Here is a 13,416-nt window from a genome sequence, read left to right on the forward strand (position 1 = left end):
GGCAACGGCTCAGAGCGGTACGGAATCCGAAATACTGCAAATGTAGGTCTGCAGTCTACATTTCAAACCTGACGATTTAGAATGAGACATGACATCGGAGGCGGGCAAGCTCCATGGCTACATAAAACACATTATCTGACAGGGGTTTTCCAGGGCCGCTTTGGACAAGCAGATAGCGTCCCCCAAAGGCACAGAGCAAAATTGCATGTTTTTCTACCATAATGGCATTGGTTCCCCGTAAAAGCATGATAGGGCTGAGGTTAAAAATAAGCTGTGGCTCTTTAACTTTAAACAAGGAGACAAAAATAAGAATGAAAAGAATAGATTTTAACTTCCATATCCTCTTCACAAAGACGTACATGAAATCATAAAAGATGATGAAAGTTAGACTCAAAACAGTGTCTTATAATCCTATTTGGATTCTGGGATAAACGTAATCCCCTAAAGCCCTGAGAAGCCTGTGTAAGCAGAAAACACCATTTTGTGCTCTGATGGAACTGATCTCTGCAGCGTGACAATAATTAAGCAGCTTCATGGGGGGCTTCGATTATCTCCCCTGTTTAGCATATGATGCTGAGCTAACAAACTGCAGAGCCGATCTCAGCCTGTCTTCATGGAGGAGCTGTAATCTGCTCGCTGACTGAACCTGTGAACATATAAATCCATGACATGTGACATCAGTGATCTGACGGTGTCGGACCAGCTGACAAACAAAGCAGATGCAGCGATCTTACCCACATGGGACCGGAGATGTGTCTGCCACACTTTCTAGTTCACTCTCTTTTTTAAGCTTTAATATAAAAATATATTTCTCCGGACTGTGAGCCTCCTGAATCAAAGGAGGTGAAATCCAGTGTGTGACCCAGTCTGCCACTTCAGCAAGCAGCGCATTAACCTGAAGGAAAACTGTGGGTAGGTGTTTGTACAACTTTAAGCTACTTATTTATCATGTTATAGATGTAAACTTTTACAAATTCTCTTTGTACTACTGTATTTACTCAAGCACTTTAATATAACATGAACAAGATCTTTTTAAAAAGGCTAAATAGTACATATTTTTGTAGATTAATGGAAACAAAAATAATACTTACTTATCCTATTCAGGGTTGCAGAGGGGCTGGAGCGTATCCCAGCTGTCTGTGTGCGGTAGGCAGGGTTACACATGGACTGATTGCCAGTCAATCACAAGGCTGACATATAGAGACAGACAACCGTTCACGCTTACACTCACACCTACGGGCAATTTAGAGTCACCAATGAACCTACCTGTCTTTGGACTGTGGGAAGAACCTGTAGTACCCAGAGAGCCGATGCATGCACGGGGAGAACATGCAAACTCCACACAGTAAGGCCCCCTACGTCCGAGCCAGCTGTGAGGTGACAGCGCTAACCACTGCAACACCGTGCAGCGCTTAAATAGGTTCATTTCAAAACAAAGAAGACTCCCTAGACTCCAAACCCTCATCGATACAATTAAAGAACTATAAAAAAAGGAAGTGAAGTCAGATTACATACTTAAAGAAACTGTGATGTAACAACTTTGTCTTTTGGTTTCGCATGGGACTTGAGCTTTGATCTTTTGTTTTCAGGATGTCCCATGCTGTGCTAATGAGGATTAACTTCACTTCAGGATCATTCACTGTTCTTCCTTATCTTACACTTTTGAATTGGCTCAGCTCCCTTTGATTCTCTGTCAAAGTAACAAGAAAAGAAATACCAGGTACTAATGGACAACTGGAAAAGGGCAGTTTAAAGAAGGGCTCGACCAGCGTCTCAAGGGACTTTACAATCTGTGCAGCATACGGGAACCTCAGACTCCTCATCTTCTTAGCCAGTCACAGCTCTCTCCCCGCAAAAATGAGGCAATAGTGTGCAAAGATTTTTCCTCTGGACTTTAGGTGTGAATGTGAGCATGAAAGGTTGTCTGTCTCTATGTCTCAGCCCTGTGACAGCTAGGATCGACTCCAGCGACCCCGAACAGGATAAGCGGTATAGAGGATGGACGGATGGGTTAACAGATGTTTGTCGCCAACAGATGGAGCTACCAGGTGGCTGAAGGCGTCTGTCTCTAAATGCTTACTGATCTCTTTCTGGCTAGTTCACAAACGGCTCATTAAAACAATTTGAATCATGGTTATGGAAGAGGTTCACCAAAGGAAGCAGAAGAGAATATGATGTTAAAGCTTAGACTCGCAGTGCAGACAATACGAGGACGGAGTTCACATCCATATTTTATAACACTTTAGAAGTCATGGCGCTTATTTTAGACATAATACATACATTTTTCAGATATTTCAGCACAACAATGGTGCTCAATTCACACACACTCATTGTTTAATAAGGAGAATATGGATGTGCATGCAGCGTCATATTGGGTCAGTCCCAACACTTTTGATATTTGCTAACCTGTGTACAATTAGCTTTTCACTGGATACTGCCACTTAGTAATGAAAAGCGGTTCGGCTCAAAAAAACCTGCCGTCACAGTACATCAAATTAAACAAAAGACCCACCGTTCCTCTCTTTGTTTAAGTTCAGTCTAATGTTGCCTAAGGCCACTCCTAACTTATAAGTAGCTGTATGTATTTAATGTCTGCAATCGGTTTCATTGAATTTTAAATTTTGTCAGTCCAACAATTCAACTTTGACTCTGGGTCTTGCACCAGTCTCGAGCTAGCTGTGGTCTCCTCTGTTTGTTTGGCCCATCCATCGCCCCAGCAGACTTTCTGGCTCGATAGACTATGTTACCAACCTCTCTAAACACCTTTATGTGACACCAATGACTGTATATATAGATGGACGACGCGTCTCCATTAGCTCCCATTGTACGAAAGCGCTGCCATCTTGCGATGGTCCTCGTTCCTCTGTTATAATTTTCTGTCACGTGCAGGACTTTCTGAGTCCTCTGGTTTTACTTTTTAGTTCAAGAAACTGCACTACAGACTCAGTTGCCCCCTCTGGAGGATTCTGGTTTCCATACACGGTGACCAGCTACGTGAAGCCATGAGCATATCATCATCCTAACACAGACCCCTTCGCCCTGCCCGCCCTCTCTCTCCCAATTAGTTGCGTCTTTGCCTCAAGTCGCTCTGTCAGCTTCAATCAAGACAGCTTGTCTTCTCAGAGATGACTGAGCATCCAGTTCGCCACCTCCAGGCAGGGCAGCCCAGAGGATGGAGACAATATGTAGAGTGGCCATGAGAGAAGAGTAAGAGGAAAACAAGTGGAAGCGAAGACGCTCGAAGCCCAGTTATCATGTGTGTTTCGTCTCTACAGTTTGACCGGCATCTTTTTCTGCAAACATTTTGTTAAAAAGTTAAGTTCTTGTTGTTCTCTTCTGACCAGAAGATCATATTAACTAACCATCCTGTTCTTCTGTTCAGTCCAGACAATTCAGACCAAAAAATTCTACCAATTTTGGGGTGTTGTCTACTTAAGGACAACCATGAGGTACCTGTACTTAACTTGAGTGTTTCCATTTTTTAAAAATATACTTTTATTCCATTCCAGTACACTGGGAAATGTGATCCAGGAAGTCTGGTTTGTTTAATAGATCAACAAGTCAGATGGCCTGGCAGTTGGGGGCAATGGATGGGTCAAAGAACCCAGCAATGCAGGACATCAACAAACCAAGTCTACATTAACCAACTTAGCTAAGTAGTTTTGTGCATTAACCATTTCAGATCATGTCATGTCAGCGACATGTAAACTTTGAGGGAAACTGGGTTTTACATTGGAGTCGGTTAAAAACCCAGTGCATATCATGCTGCTGCAAAAGGACCCATAAAAGCACTGCTATCCAACGATCTGGGAATGACAACAGGCAGGGTGGATATGATGGGTAACAGTTAAGTACATATTGGATCTAAACAAAAGAGAGGTTAGACGGTAAAACAGCTTAAATATCTGGTAAAGGTAAACAAGAAGAAAACATTTGGACTGGCAGTTGCTCCAATATTGCATCTTTCCATCGCAAATGGTGTGCATGTGGCCTTAACTCTGCAACAGGCACTGTTTCCTTGGACGGGCGTCAACAATGATAAAGTCTGAGGGGCTTTTGGATGTTCATATAATTAGAACAAAGTATCCCAAAAGTTTTAAATGGCATGGTAGCTTAAAACTTTTAATAGGCTTCAAGGGTGATATTCTTAGTAACTGTTACTGAGACATCATGTAACCTATAATGAATTCGGAGGCTTTTAAAAGCACTTACAGCATCACAATGCAAAGATTAATACTCACACGGTGACATGCTTACAAAGATCGCCTTTATCAAACATTCATGGTGTCTTCATACAAATATATGAGTTGGATAGAGACCTGAAACTCAAGATCATGTCAGTCAACATTGAATATGAAATGTAATGGTACATTTTAAATGTATTCTTTGAACTTTTGCTTTTGTTGTATGGGATAAAACCTTCTATAGCTCATCTGAAATGTGGTGTTCCACAAGGTCCAATCCTTGGCCCTCTATTATTCTCAATATACATTGAACAAAACATCATAATCTGCGAGACTAATTAAAAAACTTTTAGGCCGATAATACTTAAGTTATCTCTTTAACCATGAATATATGATGTTGCCTGAATTTACCACATTTGGCAAAAGTCAAGTGTCACCAGAATGTTTTGTCTTGTGGCGACAGTAAAAATACAACATGTAAAAGACATACATCACATTGCACAAAGCAAGCTTTTACATCATCTCTTGACAACATTTACATTAGATTCAGATACATTAGAAGCTCAACGTCAATGTTTAGAGAATAAAACCTCTGAGAATCTCATGAAATGTTGTGTAACACTTGCTGCATGAATAAAAACATTATTTCCATTCATAGGGAAATATTATTTAAGGTTCCCTTATCCGCAGACACCTCTATTCTAACTGTTGATTTTTTGCATCAGCTGGTGCAAATGAAAATGTTTGAAGTAGACTGTTGACTCTTCCCTTGTTTTTATCAAACAACTTAAACCACACCCATCGCTGTATAGCACTATCGAGAGTCTTGGCAAAACACAACACCTCTGTGAGCAGAAAAACAGTGGCTCTTTTTGCAGCAAAAATTAATCAGTTCCGGCTTTGCTTAACGCCGGAACTGTCATCGGCAGTTTGAGATATTCGAATGACCAACAGACATAATAAGCTAAACCCCCTCTGACTTTTTGTCTTCTCAACTTGACGGCTATTTAAAATTATTTTTACCCTTTATTAACATTTAATGACATTCCTACGTGAAAATCTTTGACACACCTTTCACATATTGTTAAAGACTTGGATGGAACCCTACACTCCAGCTGTTACAGCCATCATAGAATACATATTGGGTTCAGAGCATGCACAGCATTTCTAAATGAAGGCAGTCATTTAATGTACAGTAAAATGAAGCAGTTTGTCAGAACAGTTTGGGTTTGGGGAAAAATAATGGTCATGTTGTATAAAAACCAGTGATGACGTGGAGCCAAACCAGTATGGGTTTTTGTGGCCAATACTGATACCAGTTTGGTTCAATTTAAACGATGATTGAATGGAACCATTTCTATGTTAATTGTGCACCGATTTTTTACAAGGATACGACCATGAAATGGTGCTAAGGAAGCTGCTTTCTTAAAATAAAGAAAAACCTATGATGCTACTTTTGTGGCAGACATTGCTGAGAGTAATGTGAACAATGGTTTTCCAAGACAAACTTTGTAAGGTTTCAATCAACCCAAGCATTATTATCTTCTTTATATGGTATGTAAAAAAAAGTTTTCACATAAGCACATAGTAGAAAACATATACACGGATACTGATATTTGTGACAGGCCCATATTGGCAGATAAGGATCTGGTTGCTGACTGTTAAAGAAATGTCCAATGTTTTCAGCTGAACATCGTCACACTATTTCCTCCTTTGCTCCCAACAGACAAGAGTCACAATACCTACGACCACCAGAAGGCTTCCTCACTGGAATGCAAGAATATATTGTTTTTGTGTGTCGTTGGGAGAACAGTCTCTTCTGCTTTATCAATGTACGTGGCTTCCACATTATGTAAACAGCTAAAATAGCAAGTATGAATTCAGGTCAGTCAAGCCAACTAACAACACTTGAAGTGTAGCTGAATTTCCCTTTGTAGCTAACGTGCTAGGCTATTAAAACATTTTCCCTTTCAGCAACCACACAGTGGTACATGGCTGCTACAGCTCTGGTAACCATGAATAGAAGAAGAGCAATGTCATTCACACACATTTATCATAATAAATATTCTGATGCATTTCACATATCACAAGATTATGGACAAATATTCTTTACCACACTCATGAGTACAGGTCCAGGAAAACTCAATTAACATGAGGTTTTGGATGTTAAAAAGATTGCCGCCAAGACTGGTCCTTAATCAGCTCGACATAAAAACAGAATGAAAATGTTTCCTTGTTTCCAGCAAACAGAGGAGCACCCTAAATGATGGTCCAGAGACACTGTAGGTCCATTTAAGGTACATTTTGAAGGCTTGCAGAGATTCGAAAGCTCAAACCAAAATCTGCTCTGAAACGACGTGCAGGACCCAACCACATGGTTGTAAATCTGTTCAACCAAGGTCAACTTGGAGGCGGTATTTGTGTTGAGTCTTTTAGTAAGATCCCTCAGGTCCTCACAGCTCTGTGGTCTCTGACTGCAGGATGGACTGAGTTCTGGAGTTGCGGTGAAGCTGCACCATGTGCTCTGAACCGTTCCTGGAGGTGAAGGTGCTGTTAATCTGGTGCGCTCTGCTCAGACGGCAGTTCAGACAAATACTCCGCCACTTTCTCTTCAGCTCGCCTTGAACCTGCAAAAAAATACATCAGACACATTTATGGGGATATTTTGATTATATTTTTTATCAATTTGTATTGCATTTTTTTCCTAAAATAAATACTTAAAAATATGTTATGTTTAATGCAAATTGAGTCCTGAGTGTGTGTTTGTCACTGATATTCCTTGGTACTGTCTGAACAGTCAATGGGCCTCATGCAAGAAGCGATATACAAACAAATCTTCTCTTATTTATGAGCTTATCTTCTTATCTATTGGTTTCCAGGATTCACCAATTTTTGCTCGAAAATTGGTTGGTGGATTGGTGGAGAGCACTCTTACCAAGATAAGAAAAAAAGAAACAGTCCACAAATTGTTTGCCGGTGCATGGAATTATAAGTTTTGAAATTAAGCAACGTAAAAATGGAATCATATAATCAAATGTAGAGTATTATGTGTTTTTAGGGGAATAATAATGAGTGGATTATTTATTTACTATTGGTCAATTAATCCAAATTAAGCCTATAGAAACCCTTGGATGCTTGTGTGTTTTGAATGGCTTACATGCTGCTGTTAGATGCTTTGGCCATCCAGGCTGTACGCAGAGAGCGTACTTTGAGAGATCGCACAGATCTGATATGAGACGGATGAATGGCTGCTGAGCCGTTTCAGATTCCATCTTCATATCAAACCACTTTTTTTATTTCAGTAACCGTGCGTCCCTCGGCTGACACGGCATTCACAGCATCACTGATCTTTTGCCACTGCTGCATGTTTGATGTACCTGTAACGCAGTTCTGAGTTTCGTTCTATTTGGCGGCGCCCAATGGTGATACAAGGGAGTTGTGGGAGCACATGTCCCAATTTAACCAGACGTACACGGTTGGCTCCCTTCAATGGAGCTAATTCTTGATTTGCCAATGGCTCAAGTGACTTAACAGAAATGTATTTAAATTAAAATCTTCCGGATCATTACTTTAAGTTAAACGTACTTAGATTTCGCACCTGCTGTAGTTCTTCTTCTTCTTACTACCTTTTTTTGGTGGCATTTATTCTTCTCCTTGTGTCTGATTTGCACACGGCACAACATGCACCTGCCCTTATATGGTGTTACCGATGCTAATTACAAAAATCAACCATGCCCCTCCAGTTTGAGATCAAGTGGGATTCATTATTCAGCGCTCCTTGGTGAGAGCAGATTGCCGCAATGTTCCTAATGAAATCTTACCTCGCTGTTACGGAAGCAGTACAGAATGGCCACGACCAGACCCTGAAAGCAACATCACAGCAATCTTAAAAAAACATCCGCTGTAAATCTTACAACCTGATGATGGACACAAGAGCTTTCATTCATTAATAATTGTTTGTGATGAAGACAGCAACATTTAGCCATACAAAAATAATACTGCACCTGAAAGGATCCGAGGGCCAGGTCAAAGAATATTCGATAATCCTCTGCGATGGATTCACTGAGAGAGACAAAGACCCCATAGTGGATCCCAAACAGAGGGATCAGCAGGAGCGTGGATTTGGCCAACCTCCTGGGAGACAAAACAGAAACAAACAATAACATGGACACCATTCAAATGAAACAGATGTAGTGTTGCTTCTTTGTTCTATTGCATGAGAGTCTGTGTTCCCCTTAGACGAAAAAGGGCTTTGACAAACCGGCCTAACTCAAGGTCCACTTACTGGCTTTAATTTGAGCTTTTATCAGTGAAGGGAGTTTGCAGAGTTATCTAATGCACCTGTCTGAAAATGGGCTGGAGTAAGGTTTTTAAAAATTTCCAAACATGTTTGAAGCAAAATCCAATCCAAAATTAAGGCCGGAGATTAAGGCCACATACACAACTAGCTGTGTCATGAACGTAACTGTTCACATACTTGTCTACACACTACCTGTGTTACTGGAGGATACCTCTAGAGGGCACACTAGAGAGCTCATGCCATATGCAACTACCATATGTGCGGGATACAAACAGTTGACATGGACTCAAGGGAGGTTCGGTGGACAGAACACACCATCTGCACCATCCCCACTCCGTCTCTCCAACATGTTCCTCCGTGCACAGACGTCCCGGACTTGTCTCCATTTAGTTTTGCAGGTTTCCATGTCGACTTGGAAAACAGAACTTATCTGTCTCCTGCTGTTTGACAGGCATGTTTGTCTCTGTGCAGTGGCAATGACACATCGTACAAATGTGGATAACTGCTGACTTGGTAAATGGACTGTACTTGTACATTATTGACCTGTCACATCCCCTCTGCCTCTACACTGCCCATACTGTTCATGTGCATATTGCAACTCGCGTTTGCGTAGCATTATTTTTGAAGGGTCCACAGCTGACGCTCCAAACAGACGCGGGGAACGTGTGGTAGCCATCATGCGCACGAGAACCCGTAGTTAAAAGCAAGTACATCTCCGGCTTTAGGATACCCCTGACAAGCCTATTTTCTTGCACTTCACATTTCACACACTTCTGACTCAGTTAAACTTGTTTATCCAGTTATGCATACAAGATGCATCATGTGGACAGAGATCATAGAGTCCACCTGGGTTTTTGAACCTCTCTTGGTAACTAGGACCCAAGTGGAGCGTCAATGGATATTCCGCATTTTAGCTGTTGCCATCTTGTTTTTTTTGGACCCAGACGTGACGATGACAGGGTGGATACGCACTGTTACAGCTCATCTGGATTACAGGCCGCCAAGGTAAACAAATGTTTACTGAGGTAATAAAAACTGAGCGGTAACCCTACTTCTCAGTTGTTTTCATATCTTGTTTCTTACAATTAGACTATGTTACCACTTTTTCTTTAAAGTCAAACAGTTGTCAGCATGGCGGTTGGAATAAGGTTTTGGAAAACGTAATACACTTGCTAACAAAACTACTGTGTTACATTACATCTCTCCAGCTGTCGGCTCAGCTCAGCCCTACACGCAATAAACTGCAGTGACACTGAATCTTCACTTACACTAACAGGAGATTCTGCAGTGGAACAAATCAAAGGTTTACCCTGGCTTTTCATCACCTCTGGCCTCTGTATCTCAGATTTCCACAGCCACAGGACACTAGACCTTAAAACTCAACACACTTCAGATTTCCCTGGAGGTGGTACAACTGCGCTAAGATTAAACACACCGCCCCTGAAAGGTTGAAAAAACTCATACAGACACTGAATCATGCAAGAATGTGCTGCACAGATGTTTGTCCCCACGCTCTACATTTTGCAATGAAACGCTGTCATGTTCAATTAATGTTAGCACCACTGTTATCTCTCCAGACAGCAAACACTGAGGGGATAAAAACGGCATCTTTTTATCCGCAGCAGCTTAGGTAGACAAAGCAGGTGAAGCGTTTGCTCAATGACACAATCAGTCATCTCTTATTAAAGCTGAGAAAACGGTTGCAAAGAGAGTCTTTTTGGTGTTTTTGCCTCATGTTAGATACCTGTATTGTGATTGGTCGTTGCCACCCACGTCAGGACACCTCAGCTTCTGAACCAAGATCCGAATGATGCTGATGAACAGGATAAAGTTCACCTTGGAGACGGGGAGGAAATAGGAATGATAAGAACTCCACATGGGAGGGATTTCATTTTGCTTTGCTGGACATTTTCCCACCCACAGGAAGCCATGAATGAAAGCAAAGATGGAAAGCTGTGAGTCCACTGGAATCAACTGACATCACAGTAAATCTCTGTCGGGCTTTCTTTAAACTTAACCCTCTCTGCTGGCACACAGCAGCTATGAGCTTGTAAGGAGTGATAAGTCGTGACAGTGTTAATATTTGGATGTTTTACTGTCTGTCCTATTTGCTGCTGTAAACACAAATCAATATCACCAACAAGTCACTCCCTAGCTTCTTGTTTTTAAAAGGAAACTCGTCTTATGTAAACATATGCTGCTCTCTGGGGCTGATGTTAACCTGTTTGTTAAAAGGTGATTGTCCAATCAAATGTCAGCAATTAGCAAAACTAGACTATGGCAAAGTTACGTTTTTTAATTATCTTTGTAGGCCAAAGTAATGCACATGTGATGGATCCGAAACTTTGGAGAAACTTTTTTTCCCCTGGCGAATCCCCAAAACAACTCAGTTAACCCTTGTTCCACTAACAGGTTACATACGAGCAAAAAAGTACTCTTTATTCAACTTTCCTTATACTCCTGCTCTTGTGTAAGGTGTGGACGTTAGCTAGATAATGTTGGCTAACTAGCCAGTATTGCTAACTAGTTTGCTACCAAAAGCGGGGTTACTTCCGAGGCAAAGAGAGCAACTATTATTAGCATCAACAAATGTTACGATATTGGAATATCCAGCTCTTCGAAAAAAAGAAATCATCTGCTCCTTTACTTATCATCATTTCCATCAATAATTAGCGTGTAAGGATGTTTTACCTGGGACCTCACGTCACGTTTTCTATTTGAAAGCACTGAAACACTCGTTAAACCAACAAATGACATCCGCAGACACAGAGGAGGTCAAGAACCTCAACTTACCATAATGGAGAATCCAATTGGTCCATTGATCACCCAGTTGGGTATGGGGTTGTCATTTCTCTCCCAGCATCTGAGGGCACAATACATCGCCATACTGAAGCTAGAATACCTAATATATTTGCAAAATCACAACAGCAACAGGAAAGTTCCCAGAGGTCTATGTAAGTAATTTACATGTTAAGCCAAGTCTCTTTTCCTTCAGGGTAAGTCTAAGTCAAGTCCCAAATCCATCTATTAGTTTTAGGACGCTTATCCAGGTCCGGCTGCACTACTCGAAGGCTAAGAGAAATAGCCCAGACATCCTCCTTGAGGATACTGGGCTCTTCAATTTCACAAGGATCCCACTATACTAACAGGGCAGGTGAAGAATGTAATCCCTATGGAATATACTGTGTTTGCATGCTGGGAATCAGTGGGCCTAACCATTTTAATTGGCTTCTTTTGATGTAAAGGAGCAGCCTTTTGCCCTAAGGAACTTGCAGATGCCTAAGCTCCTCAGGATGATTTCAGACACCCTGCAAAGGAAACTAATTTCAGCCTCATGCATTGGAGATCTCATTCCTACTCTAACCAACCAAAGCCCATGACCATACACCGGAGGGTTGGGGAGTAGAACGCTGGTAATTTGAGAGCAAGATTGCAGATCCCTTGCAAGATTACTGGAAGGTTCAGGAAAATTGCAAGTCAAGATGGAAGATTGAATTGACACAATTTTTGAAGATAATGATTAGCCTTCATGATTAAGTATTTAAGGTTTCTGGCTATACAAGGCCTGTCTGATGCAGTCTTATAGTTAAGATCCAGAGAAAAGCCAGTGTTTAACCTTGTAAACATCTCCACATGGTGCTCTTCATGTGCTACAAGACATATCAGGGACAACATCAGCAGTCGTCTCCATGGCTGGGCCTGTCTGCTTTTAAACTGCAGTGTACCAAGGACAGGCTGAACAACACGTTTTCAGATTGGCAGGTTTGAGACGTCACAAACCTAAGGAGCCAATCCCGTTAGTGGACGGGGTGACGCTGTGCATATCATTATGTGTAACCACTTAATATGCGAGCCAACTGTGACCATCAGCGCAATTTTTCACTTTACTACCTACTGCTAACTTTAACGTTTCTTCTACTAATTACTACATTTCAAGCTAGCTAAGTTGCACTAAACAATGGCAGAGACGTGTTTTGTTTTCACGACGGAGTGGGCGGTTCGCATTTGCATAGTGGGCGGGGCCTATGCAGATTCAGGAATTTTCATAAGGGAGAAGGAGGAGATGCCTTGGGAGGATTTTTACAAGGTAAGTAAATGTATTTTGCTGGAAAAACACATCAATCACAATTGATTATTTCAAGCAGAGCATTTTATATGTCTTCAAACATGAATGGAGCTTTCTTTAAATGACCTTATGAATGCTTTCAAATCTTCCACCCAGACTCAATTAAATCAAGTCTAAAATAAGCCAAGTCAAAGAATGTAGTTGTGCATTAATCTAAACTTATATTAAACACCTGATCTTAAAGCCCTACCTAGCTTTTGCTCAAGCTTTAGACTGCATATTACGCCCATTTATCAAGTGGCAGAAAAGTCCAAAGTCGTGAATGATCCTTCACACTAAAGCTACATTATCATTCTCCACACACTTATACACATATATTCTTTTGAACATCTTGTCAAGGATACGTTCACTCTACTGCAGTGTCAGCTGTAATAATGTGCAACAGAATCCATGGCACCAGGTGATATTAATAACTTTTTAATGCAAATACCACCAGCTAAATTAACCAATAAAGGGGCCTTTGACATGTCGGAAATTTGTCTCAATATTCTGGAAACTGAGCCACGTTCCCACGCGGTCATCTGCTGGCAGAATCTAATCAGTTAAATGTAATTTCTACACTTAATGAAATAACTGATGCAGTCCCTGTTGAATATCAGTGCATGCTGCTCTCTAATGTGATTGAAAATCCCCGTCGCCTACCATATATCAAAGGAGAAACTGACATGTTTGCTTATTGACACAAAACAGATTACAGATCGTTATTAATATGTCACACAACACATGACATGCAGATTCCTGAGATATAATATAAGCTATGTAATAAATCTGAAGGACATAAACACATCTCGTTCACGTTTTCATGC

The 13,416-nt window shown here is 41.1% G+C and overlaps 1 protein-coding gene across 1 annotated transcript in view; it reads right to left on the reverse strand.

Moving 5' to 3' along the window:
• Positions 1-6,637: 6,637 nt before the first annotated feature.
• The window catches only part of LOC138611899 (vasoactive intestinal polypeptide receptor 2-like), a 41,128-nt gene continuing 34,349 nt past the window's right edge, over positions 6,638-13,416 (reverse strand). Inside the window, exons 9-13 of the mRNA XM_069685159.1 lie at positions 11,278-11,347; positions 10,229-10,320; positions 8,189-8,318; positions 8,006-8,047; positions 6,638-6,811 (exon numbers count right to left, since the gene is read on the reverse strand). Coding sequence (XP_069541260.1) covers positions 6,638-6,811; positions 8,006-8,047; positions 8,189-8,318; positions 10,229-10,320; positions 11,278-11,347 — 508 coding nt within the window. The remainder of the gene's footprint in view (positions 6,812-8,005; positions 8,048-8,188; positions 8,319-10,228; positions 10,321-11,277; positions 11,348-13,416) is intronic.

Source organism: Semicossyphus pulcher, unplaced genomic scaffold (genome assembly GCF_022749685.1).
Source record: "Semicossyphus pulcher isolate SPU_LCO1_2020_fin unplaced genomic scaffold, fSemPul1.0.p SCAF_7, whole genome shotgun sequence".
Lineage (NCBI taxonomy): Eukaryota > Metazoa > Chordata > Actinopteri > Labriformes > Labridae > Semicossyphus > Semicossyphus pulcher.